Source organism: Amphiura filiformis, chromosome 8, assembly GCF_039555335.1.
Source record: "Amphiura filiformis chromosome 8, Afil_fr2py, whole genome shotgun sequence".
Lineage (NCBI taxonomy): Eukaryota > Metazoa > Echinodermata > Ophiuroidea > Amphilepidida > Amphiuridae > Amphiura > Amphiura filiformis.
The window spans coordinates 476451-502216 of NC_092635.1; the positions used below are offsets into that span (position 1 = coordinate 476451).

The 25766-nt window shown below is 35.5% G+C and overlaps 2 protein-coding genes across 2 annotated transcripts in view; one reads left to right on the forward strand and one right to left on the reverse strand.

The window, feature by feature from the left end:
* LOC140158479 (bifunctional 3'-5' exonuclease/ATP-dependent helicase WRN-like) overlaps window positions 1–25766 on the reverse strand; it is a 231615-nt gene that overhangs the window by 12588 nt on the left and 193261 nt on the right. The window contains exon 27 of the mRNA XM_072181576.1: window positions 79–144. Coding sequence (XP_072037677.1) covers window positions 79–144 — 66 coding nt within the window. The remainder of the gene's footprint in view (window positions 1–78; window positions 145–25766) is intronic.
* The window catches only part of LOC140158478 (uncharacterized), a 126484-nt gene continuing 106781 nt past the window's right edge, over window positions 6064–25766 (forward strand). The window contains exon 1 of the mRNA XM_072181573.1: window positions 6064–6601. The gene's annotated coding sequence lies outside the window, so the exon portion shown is untranslated. The remainder of the gene's footprint in view (window positions 6602–25766) is intronic.

The window sequence follows — 25766 nt, forward strand, 5'->3', positions numbered from 1 at the left end:
TTTGATTGGTAGCCCCAATGACACCCTCAACCAGATTGAACCATGCCTTGAGAACTGAGAGTGCTTTTCATCGCTTACCTGAGTTAATTGGTGGTGCTCTTATGACATCTTCTATCTGCTTTTGAAGTTGAGGTGTGACTCCAGCTGTAATCAAATGAAATGAACAAGAAAAATACATCGTTATTAGACTTCAAATCAACATCGGATACATTTGGAAAACCAGGTCACATGCACCAAGTGCATACACGTCATAATAAAGCATACACGGGCATAAGCACTCGACTCGCCAAAGACACACATTATGCAAAGCACAACTGGTGTAGGCCTAAGTGCTGCACCCACACTGGCATGTTCAGAATCTGTTCCTGCTGGGGGCTCAGAGGGGCTTTCAGAGTTATGCAGGGGCTAATGACTAAAATCACCAAAAAACGGCTAATTCTGCATGATTTTTAAAAAAGTGCAGAGGGGTTCAGCAGTCAGCACTCAAAGCCCCCCTGGACACGCCACTGACCCAATAGCTGCTTGATGACCTGAAATATTATTATAAACTGGGTAATCATAAAAAAAACCAAAACCAACCGCTGCCTTCAAAAAATTTCCAATTTGAAAATGTCTATAAGTCCGCAAAAGGATTGTTACTTTTTGATAAATGATATTAATATGCTTATGTTTATGTAACAAAAAACAGCAGTGTATCTATAATCTAAAAGTGTTCTATCTAATGCACATTTGTGACTCCTCGCCACAACTGAGCCCGGATGTCGCCAGTGCCACTATTGAGATATGCTCCATCGAACTTAACAATAAACAATAGGAAAGAAAGGATTTATTGACTGTTTTATTGATTTTTCACTACTTAAATGTCAAGTACTATAGACATGATATACATCATTTTAAAGCTAATTTCAAGCAGAATATTTTGGTTGAATATCTCAAAGATGATGATTGGCGACATCCGGGCTCAGTTGTGGCGAGGAGTCACATTTGAGTAATTACCCAATGATTTTGGGTACTTGTTTGGCTGACTTGGGCTATATAAGAGTCCAAAGCTGCAGCTTGGCAGTTACTCTATATTCATTTACCAGAATGTTGTATCATCACCCAGAATTGAACTCATTGCTGAAAAAACCATGTGCAAAACATGACACAAGGAACACATCACATGAAATTACCCCCAGTCTGTGTGAAAATGTATTGAAATAATTCATACTGCTACTTGAGATGCCTAGCAAATCAAAGTAAATTTCAGCAATCCTTTCAACACAAGTCTATGGTTTCAGCTACTGATTTTAACACCTAAAATAATATATATAGATATATGAGAGAGGGTGAGGAGTGAGACTGAGTGAGATAACATGAAACATTGGAAGTCTCTGGAAGGACTGGTGTTTTAGACTTTAAAAAGACACATACCATTTTAAGACCTAATGCTCTTGCCAAAAATGACATGATCATGATGACAAGCCACTATTTGTGGATTTACAGATTACGAAGTAGCAGAAGTAAATAAATGCATGTTCAATATGTGATATAACACTCACAAAATGTGTTTCATATCCACACTGAAGAATTGTCACATTCTGCTGAAAGCACTTCATTTCTAAGTTTTATATTGCTTATGCTTCAAACCCTGTTTTCAAACATTGCACTTCAACCCATTTCATGAAATGATGCGGAATCATGTCTTGAAAAATGCTAGCAAACAAATTACACAACATTACTTGTTAATCTGTTCCAATTTTTAAATTCAATAAGATATCATAAGATAATTGTTTTTGAAGCTCAATTTACAAAAATTTAAATCAATCATGTCACATGCAATAAGGGCTCTATTTCCTGGAATGAAAAATGAACCCGTTTCAGCCACTGAGTGAAAGGTATATTCTATTCTTCTTCTAGTTTGTGCTGATATCAAATACTAAGATGAGTGAAAAGTACTGACATTGTGGTTGTCAGCTTGGATTTCATGACTCTCTATGGACAAATATTGTAGAACAAAAATAATACTAAAGTTTGTTAGGCTTATAATTGGCACAAATTATTAGGTTTTTGATACAAAGAACTTATGCCTGCGTCAATTCACATAAATTCATGTCGGTCATGCAGATATCTGTCTTATATCTCCATAACCGTAAGTCATAGATAGTAGAAACTATACATCTATTTTATCCTTGTGACAAGACGGATAGTTTGATATGCATTTTACAGTAATCCAAACATTTTTAATTTTTAACCCCAGTATTATAGCTTTCCCCCCCCCCCCCTCCTTCCTGGAGTTAACCCACACTACATAGGAGCTTATTTTGTTTTAATTATCTCAAAGAATCAATTTCAACTATCAAATCTTCCTCTGCTCTCGCGGTAACAAAAAAACCTAAATATGACTTAACTATAATTCCTAGAAAGAAATAACTCACAGAATTTGAAAAGACGAAAATATTGTACATGAACAAATCAGCTTGCACAGAAGGCGATGACATTCATATTTTAATAGACCATAACATTCTGAGGAATTGGTTCATGGAAATTCCCTTGTGTTCTGTCTATTATCATGTTTATTATGTTTAGAAAATGTGCAGAAATGTTCACTATGTAGGAATTATGGATTTGGAATGATTAAGGGATCTAAAATGAGCGTTTATTATGCGTTTCGACAGTATTTTTTGTGGGACATGAGAGCACCTCAGACCTATCGAATTGCATTCTGAATACTGAAGCATGTCTTTCTGATATCAAATAATTTTCATTTTTGAAAATCACAATATAATACAAATTTTATGACAAATTATAAAATTTGATATTTTTCAAATTTTGATATATAACAGTCCTCGAAGTAAATTATATAAATCTAATGATATATTCTTAAAGTGTATGTAGCAGGGAGGAAAAGCCGACGGTCAATTGAAAATTTTAACCTTTCATATTGAAGATATAGATTTTTTCCCAAAAAGACCTAATTTTTTTTGGTGTTTTGGGGAAAAATCCATATCTTCAATACGAAAGGTCAAAATTTTCAATTGATAAATCGGCATTTCATCCCACCTACATACGTTAAGTATAAATCATCAGATTTATAAAGTTTACCGAGTACTGTTAAATATCAAAAATATCAATTTTAATGATTTGCCATAAAATGTGTATTAAATTGCTAATTTCAAAAAACCAAAATTATTTGATATCAGAATGACATTCTTCGTATTCAGAATGCAATTCGATATGTCTGATGTGCTCTAATGTCCCAAAATAAATACTGTCCAAACGTTCATACCCCAGCCCTTAAATGCCTTCGGTAAATAGAATAAAGCTTGGTTTATACTCCATAAAATATATTATATTTGATGCTGAATCACAGAAATACTGGATACTGAAATCAAAAAGTATTTGACAGCAAATGAAAAGTATATTACTTGTCAGTTTTTCACCTTAGAAGCTAAAATTTACTATAGAACATTTTCACCCAAGAAAGCAGTAGACCTTTTTTGAACATTTTCAGCCAAGGAAGTATGAATTTTTCTTCATCCCCATCCCAGCTAATGTCCTGGTGCCAGTATAAATTTCTGTCACCTTTTTTCACCATAAGCATATAGAATTGATTATTAATAACAGCATTAATTATAGGTTAATGAACGCGTATTACTTATTGGGAGAGAAATTAGACAAAATAATGCACGCACGCTGATGTATCTAATGCACGAGCCCCGAAGGGGGGAGTGCATTAGACGCATCAACATTAGCGCAAGCGCATTATTTTGCCTAATTTCTCGAGCAATAAGTAATACAAGTTTATTAATCTATTTCATACACGAGAAGAAAAAAACACATGATTTTTACTTTTTTTATAAAACAAATTATCACTAAAAATGTTGGAAAACAGAACCAAATATAAATGCATCAACCCGTCCGAAAAATGAATCAATCCTACGCGACGCGAACGCGTGAAACACTGCGCGTAGTATGCGGAGTGCACAATATAAACAATCAATGCATGTTTCGTACTTTTCTAACAGCTTTTTTGATTGGCTGCATTGATACAGGAGTGTATGAATTTCTGATAGACTAACTTGCCATTAAGAGTGCTCAATCCCCATTACAGGAGAATGTAAAAACAAATTTCAAAGTATAGACCTCTGGAAAGGCAACCGTTACTCTGAGTTTCACGGCATATCCTCACTTCCGATCATTGGGTGCCCGATAATCAGAATATATAGAATTGCATTAACATTTTGATTATTATATTAACAACTAAGGTATATAACGTGGGCTTTACAGTGATATATTGGCATGTTGGAGTGAATTAATGTTGGCAGATTATTTGAACAACTCATGTTCAAGTTGGTTTATATCTCCTGGGAGATTGATGTGAATAAATGTGTCTGATACATTGTCATTACTAAAAATCACTTGACTCTTGGTCCTTTATGCAGGAAGTATGTATCCCACTATGTGGTGAATCCTCAAAATGGTCTGCCAAAATTTAATTGTCTCCCATTTTGATGCGGCAAACAAATACCCCCTTCTCCTCTCCATTTACACATGACAAATTTGGGAGAAACCATATGTAAAACTTAAATTATCTACTCATATAGTGCAAACACAGCAAGCAGGACATCTTATATTTGAGCATTCTACTGTTTTTTATGAATTTTTATGGAGTAATATTGAAAAGGTGGCACAAGAATCGCTTTGACCTGCCAAAAATTCTTTAGTCCCTATAATTCACCACCGGGTGGGGTACACTCCTTAGGATACCCAGATTAGCAAGCCTTTTGAAAGTTCATATATATCAACCCTAACGGTACCGTGTACTACAAAATACTACTTGATATATGCGCTGTTCGTGCGTGCATACCACGTGGTGTGATGACGCAATATAGGCACGGTTTCGTTGGCCAGCGAAGCCCAAGACCCGTGGCAAGGTGTCGCCGACCGTGTGCTTGGCATGCGAGGGGTCTCGGGTTCGAGTCCCACCCAGAGCAAACAACTTCTTTCTTTCCTCTTTTTATTCCTTCTTTCTTTCCCTTTCCGTCGCCGAAAAGCCCTTAGGCCGTTAGGGTTAATAATTGTTTTGAGAAAAATCAAGAATTTATTAATTATAGCTACTTGTATATGTTACAGGGAATCTACTAATGAATTCATTCAAACATGTCAATATACTTGTAGCAGGGTGTGCAGTATTGAGCAACTGCAGACACATTTTAATACTTTTTGAAATACCATATTACACAAATAATGGCATTAGAGCTTATTTCACTCACTTTTTCCTCAATAGCTCCCATCCCCCCTGGAAAAAAGTCCTGGAGCTGCCACTGTGTGTACCTTTTCAGGGAGATTTCATCACTATGTATATAATAGCAATAACACTTCTGCCACATGCAGAGAATCATATTTTGGCATCATGGAAAATTATTGTTTTCAAATAATGACATTTCTGTTTTGTTTCCCTCAAACAATAGTTGGTAAATCATTTTAGCACATGTGAAATGTTCCATTTTCTATATCAATGCCAATCACACATGTTGACACACACAGCAAGACCCGAAATTGAAAAGATAGACTCTGTTTCAATCTCATCACTAGTTGCTTTTTTAAGCAAAGGTTTAAGCTATGTTTTGCATCATGGAAGAATAGATAAAAGATGGTCAAAAAAGAAAATGTTAAAAAGCTATGGAGTAGTATTAAAGACTTTAGTTTTAAACTGTATTTTTGAGTCCACCTTTTGCCATTCATTTTCTTATTTATGGTTTGCCAGTTTGCAGTCAAATACATCATTTATTTTTATTGGTGATTTGTGAGTATATTTGCCAAAATGAGTTAAATGACTATGACCCAGCCTGCAAAAATATGCAGGAAACAAAAGGTCCTGATTTCAGGCATTGACCTATATATATTGCTTCACTATTAAATTTCTGATTTTGTAGCATTATCTCAAGAAAGATAACTGATTCTTTTCCTCTGCACACATATAATGCCACTGATTTTGCAACAAACTGGCAACCTTGCACAAACCAGTGGTAGATAACAAACTTTTCTTTCCTATTCAGTCAAATGGCAGTATACAAAGCCCTCTAGAGTAAATCACCTCACAGAACTACCGTAAACTCTGCAGAAGTTATAAATGATTGGCTAAACCGTGTGTGGTAGCCAATTGGATGCTACTTGATTTCTTTGCTGAGTTTCTATTGGATCATTGACACCTATTGATGAGATGGAATAGATCTAATAAATTGACTGAAAACTCAACTCAGCTCATCTTTGTGCCACACCAAAGCATAAGCTACTTGAGAGGAATTTAAAAAGTTTAACTTTGTTAAACTTTAGTGCAACTGGTGATGTGTTATTCATTGCAGGTGTTTTCCAGCTTCTGAATTTACTATAATGAAGTGAAAATTTGCCATTTGTAATATCACTGAATACATTTGCAGAGGAATCACATGCAGAGGGTTTATTTCTGACACTTTTGATATCTACAGAGCTTGCAGCATAGTTGTGGACAGCTATTTTTTGTTGGCACGTTTTTAATCAGTGAGAGGCATCTTGTATAAACATCTTGATACTGCTACCACCTGCTTTATTCACTTTTGCTAACAGCACTTCAATACTGGTAAGTAAATTACACCAATTACATATATTGGTATATGTGTGCTACAAAAATATACATGGGACATGCTGGAATGTTGTTTTCCTTACTTCAGCCTAGATATTTTCAAAACCGTTTTTCACATTTTTTTGGGTTGTACACACAAGCCATCAGACAAAAACTGCTTAGATTTGAGAAAATAACTAAGCTTAAATTGCAGTAGTAATGGAAGGGTCACTTTTCCACCCTGGTTTTCCACATCCCCATCACACCAATGGTAGTAGCCTGGGATGGCGCAGCACTTAATTGGCCTATTTTGCTGGCATGAAATATAATGAATAACTACAGCTAAAACATACTGTGATTCTTGTAATCACATTTTATCAAATGTTAGTAAATACAAACGAACATACAGGTTACGACTTCCATGTGTGATATTTGGGATCCGTTTTGGGACTGCGCACACATTCTTCATGTGCATATCATATGCAAATGAACAATTTACCTGTATGTAAAATCTACTGAGATGGTTATAAATGAGGTGCTTGATGCTTGATGTCTTAACTCCTAGAAAGTTTCCACTTGTCCAAGGTTCAATGACTTGGCATCATCATACTTTTTTATAAGTTTTGTGATCTTTTGATTGGTCCTCAGCAGGCCTCAGACAAAAAAAGAGGAAAATTACTATAAAAAAAAAGAAGCTGAAAACAGCATAAAATCAGGGTAAAAACGCCAAAAATGGGCTGAAAGAAAACACCTAAATTTTGGCAATAAAAAAAAGCTGAAATCGGCTTAAAAGATGAAATCAGCTTAAAAGCTGAACTCTCACACCCCTGGGTATAACCTGATACAAATACAGACAAAAATTGGGTTTTTTTCACTCATTTCCCCTGTTTTCTGTTGCTATGGTGACTGTCCCACCTGTCCAACTGTGACCTCTATGACTACCTTCATATAAGATGTCCATTATTAAAAACATCAATTAATCGTAGTTAAAAAAACTTTGTACTGCAATTTAAAAAAATGTTGTTATCAATACAACAAACGCTGATGTTACCATGTATATTTTTAATGAAAATATCAAAATCCATGATACAATGATATACTTTGTATATCACATATCTTTCTTTCTGCATTACCACAGTACATTTCAGTGCATGGTTAATTAAGAAAGTTTGTAAACAAAACCACTCAGTGTGGCTTTATGCCCTTAGCAACAATATTTGACTATTAAAGTTACATCACATGGGATGATATAAGTGTACAGATAGAATCCACAGAATACCACAAGAGGAATGAAGCTTCAGATTGTACGTAACCATATATCCATCTTTCAGGCAATTCAATGCAATTTAATATATTGGACCTTTTTAAGTTTGGTTCTCTGCATAACAATGCCGACTTTCTGGGTTTCATTTCTCTATTGGCAAGTTCCAGATTGGAATGACAGGTTCAATTGATGGGCTAGAGAAGCTGTGGAAACTATTTTGTGGCATTGTGAAACTAAAACGCTTCTAGAGGCATTTTCATTATTATTTTAATTGAGCAGTTTGTTGTGATGCAATCTGCTTGAGAGCTTTGCACAAAATTACCAAAAAGTAACAGTAATTTAATTTTTTACGAACCTCTCGGGCAGATTGCGTCACAACTAACCACACAATTAATAGAAGTATATCAAACTGCCCCAAGATGCATTTTGGTTTTACAGTGATTGATTGATTTTTTTAAATGTCTAAACCAGTTAATTAAAACATCAAGAAATCATTGTAAAACTTTCTGTTAATTGGGTGGTTAATTGTGATGCAAAATGGCAGAAAAGTTTATAAAAAATTCAAATTACCAAAAACTAACAATTTGTAATTTTGGAGTAAGAGCCTTCAGTGGTATTGTAAGCTTCTTCAAATTATTGTAAGCTTAATTTTTAAAAGTGGTTTAGACATTTAAAAAAGTCAATAAATTATTGTGAAATCAAAACGCTTCTAGAGGCATTTTGGTTTATTCTTTTAATGGGTGGTTAGTTGTGATGTAATCTACCCGAGAGGTTTGTAGAAAAGTTAAGTTACCAAAAAATAACATATATTTGTGATTTAGGGAGTTAGGGCCTTAGTGGCATCCTAAGATTCTCTAAATTGTAAGCCTTAAAACCGGTTTAGACATTTAAAAACTCAATAATTCCTACAAAATTTCCTGTTTTCTAGTGTTTTTTATGATCTTTAAAGGCTCTTATTTGAAAACAACAGTTATTTATTAGAACCTTGAAATTCTCAGCCCCGTCCAATTTTATGCGGATCTTTAGCTGTCTCCTTTGATGGAGAAACAGGAAATGAAATAAATAAAAAGGTGACTATTGTTACACGCAAAGGTCAGCTGAAGGAATGAAAATATACTAGAGGCAAATGGTGGTCATAGACCACAAACCTAGCTGGGGCATGTTGGTGTTGTGGAGGTATCTGACCCCTGCAAAATGTTCCAAAAATGTCCCCTGTCATGAGGTTTGTTGTCACTGAGTTTTGAGTCCTGTACTCCTCACAGATGTCCAGAAAATGCAATTCTAAGATTTGACCCAGATGACCTTTGACCAGACCCCTGCAAGATGTTCCATAATTCACCCCTGGTCATGAGTTGTCACCGAGTTTGAGCCCTGTACCTCTTACAGATGTCCAGATAACGCAATTCTAAGATTTGGCCCCAGAATGATGTCTTTTGAGCTGACCCGTGCAAAATGTTCCAATATGTTCCCCGGGTCATGAGGTTGTCACCGAGATTGAGCCCCTTTTACACCTTACAGATGTCCAGATATTGAAATTGAAGATTTGACCCCAGCTGACCTTTGACCTGCTCCTGCAAAATGTTCCAACATGTTCCCCTGGTCATGATGTTGTCGCCGAGATTGAGCCCGTACCCTTACAGATGTCCAGATATTGAAATTGAAGATTTGACCCCAGCTGACCTTTGACCTGATCCATGCAAAATATTCCAAAATGTTACTCTTCTCATCAAGTTCATTGTCACTGAGTTTGAGCTCCGTACCCCCTACATATTGCCAGAAAATGCAGCAATTCTAAGATTTGACATGACCCCTGCAAAATGTTCCCCTGGTTGTGAGGTTTGTTGTCACTGAGTTTGAGCCCCATAAATACCCCTTAGGGGGCTATCATTTTCGTTGGAAGGAGGATCCCAAATATACAGGGGGTCATAAATTTTCGGAAAGAAAAATACGGGGTGGGCATAATACTTTTGATGACCAAAATGTAGGGAGTCACAAGATGACCACAGATAGTGTGTTTATTTTATTCAAAACTAGCGGGAGCTAGTAGAGTAAACAGGAGCAGTTAGTAAACGGGAGTGGTTAATAAAGATGTTGAACGGTGATGATAAACATTGTGTCTTGGACTAAAACATGAATAGGAATTATTATTATTACCCAGGTATAATTCTGGTTTACGCTGTGCACCCTGTGTTTTAGGGTTAGGGTTTGGTTAGGGATGTCATTTTTCTTACGTCGGGGTCGGTGACCAGAGTAAAAATTTTATGACCCTCCTATCGCGGGCACAATTTTTTTTAGACCCCCCCCTATTTTGCGTGGAAAAATTTTAACACCCCCCCCCCCCCACCCACTTCCACCTACACAGACTCAAGACAAATTATTCATTGCGGAACAAAGGCGAGGGCGCATCAAAACTTTAGAGCAAAGAAAGTGTGTGGAGTGAGTTAAAATTTAATTGTGTGTGTAAAGAAGTAGCTATATGCATAAAATATTTGCATTATATAATGAAAGATTGTGTGCAAGAACACATGCACAGCGCGCGCAAAGTTTGAGTCACCAGCCCTTAATAATTCTATACCCCCTATTTTGGGTGTTTGCTGCATAATTTAAATTTAAATTAGGGTTAGGTTTATAAACGGTGAGGATTAGGGTTAGGGTTATAATTGGGGTTGCTTAGGGTTAGGGTTATACTTGTGCTTGCAGGGTCTACCAGAATTATTCCAATACCCATGAATAGTCCTGTAACTATCACTAAATAGAATTAAATTAATTAAACTATGATCAGTCTTACCTTGTTAGTACTAGCTAGTATTTCTCATTCAAGATCACCATGATTACAGAAAACAGCAAATGGGTGATAACCATGATAACAATAAAATGTACTGGTACCATTAACTGTACACATTTATAAACATTTATCATACCACCATGCACTGACCAATTCATCTAACACTGAAACCTTTTGGAAATGCAGTTTTAACTTGTTGTAGGGCATAAGGTTGTGCAATAGAAATGATTTACAATATTACTTGTATACCCTGACCAATTGACCCCTTAACTCTCTCCACGTGGGTGTCGACTGCAGACGACAAGTTTCATTTTTTTTCTTCAAAAATTTCATAATTGTTTATTTTCATTACCATATTTGGAAGCAGCATTAAATATGCATTAAAATGAGTACAAACAAGCCTGGTATTGGTTCAGTGGTTCTTAAGATAGGACTTGATATTTTGAAAAAATATCTCAAAACTAGAACTTTTTATGTTGAAGCCTATGGCTAGCATGCAGAGCATTAAGGGGGTTAAACAGCTCAAATGTTACAGTCCATGACATATATACTACATCAAATGTAATGTGGCACCACATTAGTGCTTTCCCCACGCACAGTATACCAGTGGACTCGGAGGTATCATGAACAGGTTCTTGCACTTCTTTTACAGTTTCCAATTACTATAGACTTTTAAAGGCTTTTATACTATTTTCCCCAACTTCATAAACAAACAACAAAAAAAGGTAGGGAAAACAAATGAATTCATGTCCCGCATTCATGTAGGCCTATTCCATTTGCAAGCTATTTTTGTGTTGCGCATAATCTTAAACCATGTTTAATTTCCCTGTAAAATACAAGAACACCAATTGTTAATGTTTTAAACCACACAAACTGAAATATAAAACTTAATGCAAGATGTTTTTAATCAAACAAAATAAGATACATACTCTAAGATATAAGTATAAAACAAAAAACCCTAACATCAGAAGACAAGAAAATCCCTCAACAATCATTTACTTAAACAAAACATAGAGCCTGTAAACAAATGCTAGTTAGAGTTTGATATTAACTGCCATGATAATGGCACTGAAAGAATTAAAGTTCCTACTGCAAAGGAAACACATCTGATAGTTTTATATACCGGTACTAACATTGGAATTACTAATCAAGCCAAAAACACATTCATTACAAAGAAAGAGGCCAGAGAACACTTTCATTAATACAAAGAAAGAGGTCGAACATATTATAGAAATAAATGCTAAACATTTTAAAGCCTGGCTCATTAATCCCCTGTTTCCAAACATACCACCAAAGTCTGTAAAATATGGGTGCAAAATCAAAATCAAAAGATAAACCAGAGCCTAATACTAGTACTTTTAATAGTAAACATAATATTAAACCCATAAATTTATACTACAATTACTGTTAAGGAGTGCCTTTAACACACCTGCATGGTTCATATCAAAATCAAATTTCTATTAAAAAAACCTATATAAATATGCCATTACTGCTTCTGTCTTTCTAATTTAGAGTGTACTCCAATCACTGTCACTATTATTCAAGTTTTTGCAATAACCTTTCAATTCCCACTGAGCCCTTCCAAAATCATATTAGCCATCAATCCTCTCATACACACATTCCCTGGGCTTGGATGACGAACAGATGATAATTGCATTTTGAGAACAGGGTATGAGTTTTTGTACCCATTATTGTCGAAGGTTATTCAATGAATATACAAATATATTGGGGTTCAAGAACTGTGCCCTGATAGATGAGCAAAAGAACATGTGCAATTTCACTTTGTTGTAGTTCGCAACACAAACTTAAAATAACAGGCAAAACAGACACATCATTTATCGGTATGACATTTTCGTATTGGTGCTGCCCTATCTATCTACCTATTGTGCAGAGCTACTACGGTATGGGTTCCTCGTACTAACTAACGGGCAAAACAGACACATCATTTATCGGTATGACATTTTCAGTATTGGTGCTGCCCTATCTATCTACCTATTGTGCAGAGCTACTACGGTATGGGTTCCTCGTACTAACTTTGTTGCCAGCGGAAGAAAACGGGAAGATTACAGTGGTTTGTTGCCAGCGGAAGACCCGACCGATTACAATACCTAGCTGGGGGGTGTAAACCCCCCAGCTAGGTAATAACTGAGGTTAACAATGTAGTTGAAGTTGGTTTGAAATGATGTGATCTGTAACATAAAATAATGGAAATATGGAAGCCAGAAATATGGAAGCCAGAAATATGGAAGCCAGAAATATGGAAGCCAGAAATATGGAAGCCAGAAATATGGAAGCCAGAAATATGGAAGCCAGAAATATGGAAGCCAGAAATATGGAAGCCAGAAATATGGAAGCCAGAAATATGGTAGCCAGAAATATGGAAGCCAGAAATATGGTAGCCAGAAACATGTGTAAACTTACAGGTCTCAATTGGATTTCATGCCCTACCCTACATATTCTTTCACATCAGTGCTTCATTGCAAAAGCATGCAATGCACAGGTAAATTGCCAATGCTGATTCCAGGGTTTAACTTTTGTTATTTTAAAGATGCCCCACATATTTTAAAGATGCCTTTAAGGCGACGAAAAAAGAAAACCCTGTTCTACAGGCCTGACCGACCCAGATTTTGAACAAATTGGGGAAAAAAATCCTGTACAAATGAATGCCGACCCAAATTTCGGAAATTTCAGGAACAATTTTTTTTTTTTTGTATTTTTTCAAATTGCAAATTATTTACAGTTTTTGGTGATTTTCCAAAAAAAAAAAAAAAAATCCCTGCCGACCGACAGGGTTTCTTTTTTTCGTCACCTAATAGGAAATATATGAATATGAATGAGGGTAAGAAACATGTGATGTGCCTCATCATGTTGATGTCACTGCTACACGTACACTACCCAATAAGAGCACTAAAATAGGACCCATACTAATTCTTAACCATTAGCCTATTTTATGGTTTAAAATTTTTTGTGTACATGATTCATGCTTTTCATATGAATAACCTTTACTATATACTGATATAGCACTGATTACAAAACATATTATATTGGTAATGTTATTTTTAGTTGTCTGGAATACTTGTGATTTCTGGTTGTTAAGGGCTCAGTGATGCCATACCTAATAGGAAATAGTTAGCATGAATAAGGATATGGCAAGGACTCAATGAGGAATATGCTGCAGGAAGATAGCAAGTTGCTAACTGAGATGAAAATCTACAATATATAAACAAAGCACGGCACTGGTACAGAGAATGGATGCGGTTTTTGATGCATCTGAGTCAAACTTGAGGATACCCCAGGCAGGAGTTTCTCACTGCCTATGTGTATGGGTGATTCACATAATCATGTACTTTGAAAGCTCAGCACAACACTGACTGACTCATCGCCGGGACTCATCTCCATTTTTGGCAAAAAGCGATTGTCCTTCAGTAACACAAAGCATAATACACCCTTTTCAAAGTTATAAATCAGTATAATAAGGCCTCATCATGCGGGTATGTCGTCTTTTTCTCAGAATTGGCCAAAATGGAAGTACAGCAGTGTTGTGTGGTGCTGTTGAGTTGATTAAACAGAAAGAATCATATGACAAGCAAATCATGTTAATTTGTCATTATTTCATTCTGTATGGATACTGTACATTATGCAAAACACTAAAATACCACAATACCTGAAATTTTGGTCAACTACACATTTAAAGCTACATACATGCGCCACAGAACTACATGTAGTGTAAGTCAATGCACTGCATGCTGGGTAAATAATTGCCCTAATCATTTAATTTGATTTTCATGTTAACCTAAACCACAAAGTGCGGATCGTGTTTTCTTTTCCCCCTTAACAAATTATGTATAATTTCTCCTGCAAATTTTCTCCAAATACTGAACTTTCCTACAATATAATATGATTTACACTATTTGCCTGGTGTGGAATGTTTGAATTTTAAAAAGGAGTCCAATTTGTAGGGCCATATTTTCCTTCCCCATACTCTCGTAAATTGAATATAAAACTGGCTTTTGACGTTTTAACTAGCTTAGTTCGTTCACTGTGACATCCCCTATTTAACACCAAAAATGAATGCAGTTGAGCTAATTGGGCTGCTCAGAGGGTGTCAGATGGAATTGAGCCAACACCAAACAGGCTCTGAGGTTCTTGAAACCTAATGGCATGCCAGTAGCAAGGGAATGGAAATTCTAAAATGTGGACCTCCTGGGTTTTTTTTTTCAGCTTTAGAAAAAAAAATCGAACACTTCAAATAACTGAATCTTTATGTTTGAATATTCAAAAGCTTGGAAGTTTACTTTATTTGTTGAAGACTCACCATTGCTAAAGATGGGATGCTCTGATATTAAGTGACCAAAATCCACTTTATATCATTTGCTTGTGAGAAAAAGTTTTGACTTTCTTAAAACATTACATGTACATATTTTAAGCACATTTTATTTCTACATTCTTGTTGTGCCTCATCATAATAACTATTAAAAAAATTAAAAAAATTAAAAAATAAAGTGGGTAGACTACAAAACAGATAGCTAGGGTGTAATGAACTTGTCATTTGTATTCATGATGCCACTGGCAGAATCTAAAATGAAGAATTATGAGAGCTGACAGCTGCATAACAACAAATGTTATGTTTAGTGAGAAAAATTGATAATTTGGTTCAACCACAGATATTGGAACACAACTGCCAATGCTTCTAGCGTTGTCATGATGAGCAATAATCAAATTTTGTGGGTTTACCATCTAAGGTTGTGTTCTCACTACAGACATGGGGTCTCGTACCTAGGTCCGAGTCCACATACAAGTGGACTCAGTCCACATTGATTTCGCGTTCTCACTAACACCAAATGCTGATGTAGGATTGACTCCACTTACCCGGATGTTATAATATCAAGCGCTTCAATGCATGACCATGACGTCACAAATTCTGTTCCAATGCATGTTTTGAGCCGAACTCACAGCACAAATCAAACTTTACTATAGACTATCAATTTGGAAAGATCACGTTTTATTTCCAGGCCCCCTGATATATTCCTTCAATCTATGGATATGTTATTTTGTGATATATGCATGTATTTGGAAAGATCTGAAATAAACACCTCTAAAAACTGTTATTTTATATAGGCCTATACGTGTAAAATGAGAGAAATACATCGGGTTGTTATTTCTGATTTTGATCAGCACGCCGATTCACATAACACAACCTCTAAATCACCATCAAAAATACTAATTTTGATTGGTAATTTTAACTCAGTCTAGCAAAATGTACACCTCAAAAACGAATATTACACCTGAATATTCTTTTGTATTATACTGTAAAGCCCAATGTTTTGTTTAATTCTGAAACTGGATAAAATCTGTATCTTGCCGCGATGCCATTGTTTTCACACTGCACGAGAAGCATGCTGCTCATCAAACTACGGCAAGCATCTCGAACGAACGAACGTCCGTGTATATCCACTTTCCCCTCGACTTTTTTCCGCATAAAAAATAAATATTGTAAATTCATGAAATAAAGCATGCATGTATAAATTTGTTCTATAATACCAGCTACGAATTTTTAAGTTAAAAATGCATGTTTACATTTTATCATGGAAAATTATATATATTGTATAGGCCTATAGTACAACGACGGCCATCAAGGTTGTGTATAACAACATTTCCGGTATAAGTGGATCGAGTCCACTTGTAAACGCGTTCTCACAATGCTGTTTGATACCACGTCCTAGGTACGAGACTACCTCAATGAGGTGGTCTCCATGCTACATCCTGGATGTAGGATCGAAACCACTTATTTCGCGTTCTCACTATGCTTGGCAGTGGACTCGATGTAGGATCGAGTCCACGTCCTGGTATCAAACAGGCATAGTGAGAACGCGCCCTAAGGCTCAAGAAAAGTGAAGATGATGTATAATGTGGTCATGGGAACTGGTAAGGCCAAAAAAAAAAAGATGTTTGCTTGCCCTCAACCGACCGACCCTAATTTTGGAAATCAGAAAAAAGGTTGTTTTTTCTTTTCAAATTTTTGCATTCTGAAGATGTAAAAAAAATGTATTTTAGAGCTTGTGTTCAACATTTTAGTTGTTTTCTAATGTTAGTTGATTCATTTTGACACCAAAATTGTCTGATTTTTCATATTTTGAGCCTTAATTAATACAAACATTAGAGTTTCCTAGTAATTAAAAAAAAAAAAAAAAAAAAAAAAAAGAAATCCCGACCGACCGACCCAATTGTTAAAATTCAATTGAGGGCAAGCAAACAAATTTTTTTCTTGGCCTAACTGCAAGATATGAACCATTGAGACAAACTCATGATTGTCAAATTTAGATGAAGATGCTGACCAAGATGAAGAGGGACAAAACTCAGAAACACAACTAACACTTGCTTGTCTATGAATATTTTATGTTTATTAAATAACATCTGGTTTGAGATACCTGTCTTTTCTTTGTGACGAATTATACAAAATATACAATTTGGGCTATTTCACAGTTGAAATCCATCACCCCTATGGAAGACAGGGCCTAAATCCTTTACACAAGGGGTGTAGATTTCAAATGGAATCACCCATTCAGGTACTAAAATAACTCCAATGGGGGTGTATATATTTCAACTGGAATAGCCCACTGGCTCATCTTACCCCAATCTCTCATAGGCACAGACAAAGTGGTCTTCACCATTTGCACCTCATACACAACTGAAGCTCGAGCAGCTAAAGCTGCCCTGAGTGCCCTCACGAAGTAAACCAATGCAGGTGACACAGACACAGTAGCTCACATTGTTGTTAAACGATGATGAATAGTGAAACACAATTGAATCTCTAATAGAAAATGATTGCCAAATTTAAAATAATACAGGTGTATGTATCTCTATAATACAGTACTAGCGGGTACCCGCGCTTCGCGCGGGCCCCCGCTAGATGAGTAAATGGGAGCGGTTAGTAAATGGGAGCGGTTAGTATAAACGATGGAAATGGTAATCATGGCAATTTGTATCGCTTTTAACAGCTCAATTATTACGCGGTTAGTGATGTGGTAGGCCTACCATTTGTTGCCTCTACTTTGCAAACGACTTCCTTAGCATAAAATCTTTTGCGTAATTTTTGTACCAAACACCCTGTTGACTTATTTTTTCTTTGTCTTTCCTTTTTTCTTTCAGTTTTTCTCTCTCTCTCTCTCTTTCCTGCGTTCCATTTCTCTTTCTTTTTCTTGCTTGTTCACTCTCTCTCTCTTCTTTCTTTTTGTCTATTTTTTCTTTGTCTTTCCCTGTCTTTATCTCTCCCTTTCTCTCTCTTGCTTTCCCGTTGTTTTCTTTCTTTCTTTCTTTCTTTCTTTCTTTCTTTCTTTCTTTCTTTCTTTCTTTCTTTCTTTCTTTCTTTCTTTCTTTCTTTCTTTCTTTCTTTCTTTCTTTCTTTCTTTCTTTCTTTCTTTCTTTCTTTCTTTCTTTCTTTCTTTCTTTCTTTCTTTCTTTCTTTCTTTCTTTCTTTCTTTCTTTCTTTCTTTCTCTCTTCCTTTCTTTCTTTCTTTCTTTCTTTCCCTCTTTCTTTCTTTCGTTCCCTTTCTTTCTTTCTTTCTTTCCCTCTTTCTTTCCCTCTTTCCTTCCCCTTTTTACTTATTTTTTTCTGTCTTTCCCTTTTTTCTTTCAGTTTCTCTCTCTCTTTCCTTCGTTTTTTTTGCGGCCTTCGTGCGAATTTGTTCCACTTTTGCACGCATGTATTGTGGCCGTTTCTTTCTTTCTTTCTTTCGTTCGTTCTTTCTTTTAAATTTGTTTCTGTTTCATCAAGTAGGCCTAGGCCTATAGCAACATTGGGTTTCAAGATGGTTGAATTACATAGGCGTAAATTCCCGGTGGTGGGGGTTTGATAAGCCTAGGGCAATGGTCCATACAATCACCCCCAAGTTGACACCTGTATACATGTACATGTGGGTTTCTGACAAAATTAACCTCATAGGCCTATTTGGCTTAAAAAGTCACAGTGCCAATTGTAGCGGTCTTCGTCGTGCGAATTTGTTCCACTTTTGCACCATATAATTCGCCATTTTAGCTTCATTATGGCCATAAATTAATCTGTCGCCAAAAGGTGCTGGATTCACTGTAGGCCTATTTCAAGAAATTGATTTAAACGGATCCCATCCCCCATGTCAAAAGAAACCTACGCCATGCATCGTTAATGTTGCCAAAAGGTGCCAGATTCACTATTAATATGCCTACTTCTAAGAAATGCTTTTCATCCCTATCCCCCCAATGTCAAAAAGAAATCTACGGCGCCATTGTTGAGATATATCATACCATGCTAATCAAGCCTAGACCTACCTTAAAATCTTCGGAAAGTCATCACAAAAGAAGTTTCCGAAAATCATCATAAACGAATGCAGTTGATTTATTATACGGTTGCGATTTATACCGTGCTGGAAGTTTTGTTACCATTAGCGGCGTCGGAAGTTGCCACGACCTGTGCGTAATCCGCGTATAGCAACGCAGCAACGGACCGTAAATATAAGCGGGCCACCATTGGTTGATCTACCGAATAAATCCAAATAATTATTTGTATTTATTAATTTATCTATCTATCTATGCATTTACCATTCATCTGGAAATGCTAGAACGTATTTATTTATCTATTTATTAATTTATTAATTTATTTTTCATCTATAATCTCTGAGATGATACCGATGAATCGATCCCAAGATGTATCGATTATCGGCAAGTTCCTCTTCAAAGTAGCGGGCCACCATTGGTTGATCTACCAAATAAATCCAAATAATTATTTGTATTTATTAATTTATCTATCTATCTATGCATTTACCATTCATCTGGAAATGCTAGAACGTATTTATTTATCTATTTATTAATTTATTAATTTATTTTTCATCTATAATCTCTGAGATGATACCGATGAATCGATCCCAAGATGTATCGATTATCGGCAAGTTCCTCTTCAAAGTATCGATCAGTATCGATTATCGGCAAGTTCCTCTTTAATAGTATAGAAGCCAAAAAATTAAGGTACCAGTTATGTTCACCTCCTGTATATCCTAAACAAAGACAGATATGTCATAATTGGAACCAGCAACCAATGGCTGAATCTTTTAGCTCGAATTTAAGACCTCATTCGTTGAAATTGTTCAAGAAATAAAGACACAGCGATCCCAAACCCAAGGAAGATACCAATTTAAAAGTTGCAGTTTGCTGCATTAAATACCCTATTGATTTGTACACAAAACGTTCGTGAACAAGAGAACTAGTGTTGCGCTTCCATTGATTAGCACGTTAAAACTAGCGTTGTGCTTTCATATTGATTAGAACACAAAAGTGCAACTTTTGATTTCGTTTCTTCATTAGATTTTAGATCACCGTTTCTTTAATTCTCAACCAATTTCAACAAATGAGGTCTTAAATCAGAGCTAAAGAGTCCAAGGTATTGGCTGCTTGTTTTAATTTTGACATATTTGTCTTTATTTAGGATATACGGGGTGAACATAACTGGTACCTTAATTCTTTGGCTTACTGTAGTCTACCTACGATCTGCGAAAATGAGATCTATATACTTGTTTTAAATGAGGTGAAAAATGCACTGCAAAAGGTAGGCACATCCTCTTCCCATTTCAGGCTTTATTGAGAGATAAATTGCTGTGTAAGTGTAAAAGTATATATATCTTGTGTGCATCTGGTAAACTTTGGAGGAGAGGGATTGTTTTGGAAGTCGATGTAATGAATGAAAAAAAATTGTATCAAATCAATGGGATATTTAACGTTTTATTATTCAGGAGAAATGTTGATTGCAATATAATTTGCTTTTAAACTTAGTCTATGTTGTACTTTCAATAAAGCTTAATATGTGCCATGTGCCATAAAAAGTGTTTTTGCACTCATGTGACAGAATAAAACTGATTCATGCTGCTACTGGCAAAATTAGAATTCTACAAGCTATCATAGAGGTCTGCAAAAAATGACTTTTACCACTGACCCTAAAGTATAGTGCTATGCTACTGTAGGGCATGGCAAGTAGAAGCACATATTAAAATTCACAAATTCTCACATAGTTTGTGTTTTGCTCATCTCCATGACAGATATCATTTTAATGATGATTGGAAGAATGTACATCAGCTACACAATCTCCACATACTTGCAAAGTGTAGCGTATGTAGACACAACTGGTTGCAGATAACCTCAGGGTGTATCACAAGTGAGGAATCTGAATCTAGAGATCTGGGCGGGTTTGCTGAAGTCTTCCATGATCTAGTTTAACTTTCAACAAGAAAAATGTTGACTAAAAGGCCACAGGGAAAGGGTGTAAAAATTAGAAATAGAGAGTTGATTCATCTGAATCACACTGCCTAGCTCCATAGACTTATTTAAATCCTGTTAAAAAAATCTCAGCATGTTTTCCAGTTGATCATAGAAAGTCAGAGGGATTGGATATAGGGCCTTTCCCTAGAATATAGAAAACAAGTAGTTGTTCCATAAGGATAAACATGATAAAGATTTGGGCATACTTTGTCCCAATTTGAAGTATGAATCGAACAAAAAAATGTTATTATATAGCCTGACCCGCATTGCACTTCTGGCTTAACACAAGGCAATGTGACTTCAGAATTGAGCAAACGTTCAAGGGATGGGGGCAACATTTTTCAAAAACAGTGCAATCGTCTACAGAATGTTGATATTTTTTAAAGGAATTCTTCATTGATCACTATACTACAGGGCAAACGGGTAGTAGTAGTAGTAAATCTTTATTTATTCAGGGTTACTCAGTTCAGTAATACAATACTGATCTCCCATGAGACCCTAATTAATTAAAATTATACAAACAAATATTAAATATAAATATTTCACATATTAGATAAAATTCAACATAGCAATAGCAACATGTAAAAATCAAACAATTTAAATATAATTACTTGATTACAGTTGATTTAAAAGTATTGACACTCATATTTGACAGGTTGCATCTAACATCAGTTGGGTACAAAGATGAAATAGGGAAGGATGAAGTTAAAAGAGGATCTTATAACGGTAATCGAACATACAATTGGAGAAGAAACTACACAACTCAATCTGAAGAGTTACGAGAGGCGGTCAAAAAGTTTATATGCTACTTTGTCGCACGGTATTGAATTTGGTCTCATTTGAAAGCTTGTTCCTTCAAAACATTACTGCAAAGACATTAGATTTTTGCATCACTGTATGTGGGCAGAACACTCTTCAGAGGAAGCCTACCTCCTTGAATTCACAGGTACTACCAGAAGTGAATACAGGGTCATTATGGAAATTTCTCCAGACAGCGGTGAAAAATGAAATTTAACAATGTACAGTTGCTGAGTGGTAAGTGTATAATAGGAGTTGCAATTTCGGATCTGATGAAGTAACAACTAAACCAAGAGTACTTTAATACATCAGGAGCTTGCACAACATGAAAGCCTAGTTCAGAGCCAACCTTTATCATAATTTATGATGCAGGTCTGCTCTCAAATGTTACAGTTTTCATGTAACCAAATCTCAGAAGTCACATCTTTCATGCAATAAAGCCTGATTGCTCTAACTAGCCCAATTCCCACCATCAATCTAAGGTTATACCTGTGTGTAACAAATCCAAAGGGAAGCGCCCTCTAGCTGCCCTTGTCAATTGTTGCGTTTATTTATGTGGGGGTATACAGGTTTACATACTTTCATGTATCAAAACTATCAGATGCCATTCAAAGTTTACCATTAAAATCCAAACACTGGAACAATTTCAAAAGACATATTTCATGCTGTTGTTGAACATCATATATTTCTCAAGTTTAAATTTTTAAAAAATTCAAAGCTAGTCAAGTTAGTTCTACAATTGGTGCTCTAATGTATACCATTATTAAGGAAAGACAAGTTTACTCATAATATAGAAAAGACAATTATAAAACAGGAAGCCAGGAGTAAAGTTACCTGACTTGTGGGGTTATCGTTAGATCAGGAGGCTGAAGGCTGTGGCAGTATCCAGTCTTGCATTTTAACTTCTTGAATCAAACACCTTCATGTAGATATTGTTATTAAAACACAGTCCATGTTTCCTACAATGTGTGATTTTATCAACTAGGGAAAAATATTTTGCATGTCAGATAAATCTGAGTGGAAGCATCTACAAGTATACATATGTGATGGGATAACATTTGATTATTGTCAGAAACAAACAAGAAACAGTGGCATAGCAAGGTTTTCAGGAACCGGGGGGGGGGGGCTAACTTGTAAATGTACCAACGGAGATTTTTTTTTGCCGACGGAAGTTGCGAATTGTTGACCCCAATTTTTTTTGGCCAGTGCGGTCCTCGAAAATTAAAAAGTATTAGCGATTTTTTACATTTATATATCAATATCCTTCAATGTGCTAACGTAAACAGCCAAAAAGGAAGAGTCATATCCAAGATTTGAAGTATTTGAGCCACATGTCCTTTGTTTCTTCAACATGTACACTTAAAATTGTCTATTGTTGACCCCCAATTTTTTTTAGCCAAGGCCCATCCTCTACCGATGGCCTAAGATGAACCACCGACACTGATGAGCGGGGGGCATCTGAGCCCCCCGGCCCCCCACTGGATACGCCACTGACAAGAAACATCTCTGCACTGGAACAACAAGTACAACTTCCGTGTGAATGTAGTAAATTGAGTTTGAGCAAATTGTGGCCTTCAGACAGGATTGTTACAAAAATTGACTTTTCCTGTCAAAATAATTTGGTTTTCTTGATCTATACTATAGGTAGCATAATATATTACATTATTGTCCTTTTTCCTTAGTTGAACTTTATCACAACAGATCAATTGCTTCCATAATTGTTGGTGTGTTGAGTGGCCCTGTCATCATCTCATGATTGAAAACTTAATATTCTTTCATTGATGTCATCAGTGTGGGCTGTTTGTAAAACTTTACATAATAAGTGGAAATTTATGTTTTATTGAAAAATTGGCAATAATAGTTTCAATTACTAATGGGAATGTCATATATGTTATGCAGACTTCACTTGTACTATTTGACATCATTTGTTGTACATCTATATGGGTCAGGATCAAGTTATAACCTTTTGCAAACTGTAAAAGTATTTTGAGCTCTTTTTTTGAAAACACAATACAATAATTTATATATTTGCATAAAAGCTCAATGAATATTTTATCAAGTTGCATCAAGTTCAATCAACCTTGCATTGGGTCAGTGGTTCTTGTAGCTCTTGACAATGACTAAGCATTTATGTCCTTACAGTTATTGTCACTATATATAATGATACATTTTGAGATATGACCCAAAGAATGTTCAATATCTTTATTTAAATGCCCTGGGAGGTATGAGGGGGCATTTATTACTTGAACTGGGTAGGGATGTACCCCTGGGATTCCGAAAACATAGGCCTACTCCAGAGGCCTATAACAAATATATAACAAATTTGATGAAAAAGAGACCTGCTCTTCAAATTTATGGTAAATTTGCAAATTTTGGATAATGCTAGCAAATTTAGTTAAAAACCGCAAGAATCTGCGCTTTTTCCAGATTTTTTGAGAACATTTTGAAGGAAAAAAACCCATCTCTAAACCATTTTTCTGAACATTGTAGCCCAAAGTTATGCCATACCAAAACATGCCACACATCACTGTACCCACCTTTCCTCTAATTACCTCCTTAACAAAAGGGCCTGAATACTGCCAAATTGATGTAGATTTTTGTGTAATTATTCTTTATGCTTTGCTCATTGAACTGCTTTACTTGTTTTTAAATTTGCAATTCTATGTAAACTTTTTGACATTTTCACGGGGTTGCTTGCTTTAAATCACATATTTTCACGGGGTTGCTTGCTTTAAATCACATGTTTTTTTCCCAAAAAAAATCATTGATTTAAATCAAATTTTTAATTTTTTACCATTTTGATAAATATAAGTTAATTTCTTTCTTAAATTGACTGTTTTACTTCATTCCTAATGCTTCTACTGATACAATTACAATACCTCTATGATGACATTTTATCTATTTCTAAAAATTCATCTTCAAGGTGCAGATTTGAACAGGTTTTTTCCCCATAACTTTTTCTTTGACATTTTCACATGTAAAAGCACGTTTTGATTTTTGTAAATACCTGGTAGGATTGCGCATATATCTAACATTCCACTAGACTTGATCATGGGGTATAGCAGTTCTTGGAATAAAAAAAATCTGATTTAAATAAAAAGAATCTGATTTAAATAAAAAGAATCTGATTTTTTAAATTAAAAAAAAATCTGCAACCCTGGACATTAACCTATTCACAAAAGGAATGTATTCATGGTTTGTTATTATAGCGATAGCTGCTCAGAACATAAAACACGCAAAACGTAAAAATGGACACTTTTACAGTATACATTCAGTGACCAAATCCAATCTGATTTAGATAGGCTCAGCAGCATTTCCCATGCAGACGCAATATGGATAAGGTAAATCTATGTTGATCCCATCCTGGCTTCATATATCCCATGGTTTGTCTCAATGTTATGCATTATACTTGCATCAAATACACTACATGAATGTAGGTCATTCAAAACAGTGAATGAAGTGTCTATGATTCAATTAATAATTTCATTTCTATTTCCACAAATAACAGGTGTGTTTCTGTTCATATTTTGACCTACTTATAGGTTGACTTTTAAAGGGACACTTCTTGTTTTACAACTTCAAATATACCAAAAGAGCATTGAATATCACAATATACCTTGACATCTTATATATGTGAAACTACATACCCTATTGTCTGCAATAAACATCCCGGGGGCGTTGCATTTTTCAAAAGGGGGCGTTTATTGGAAGTGAATTTTCAGTGAAAAAAAACTTAAAAATCAAGTTCAATATCCCAGTGGTGCTCCTGTAGAAAGGAGGGATTTACCAGAAATTACGACTATACTAATTCTACTACTAAACTATGGCAGCGCCTACAGAATTGTGTGAAAATGACATTTTCATGGTATAAAATACAACAAATTTAAACCCATAAGTGCATCATCAAGCAAGAATCTGGTGAAATTCTACCAAATTTAGGCAATGAAATGGATGGTAGTTTGAGTCATAATAGGTTTTGTACATACAATTTAGCGATCATCACTGACATGACTGATGCAAGTTTTACGCGTACTCACATGATATGGCATGGAAAT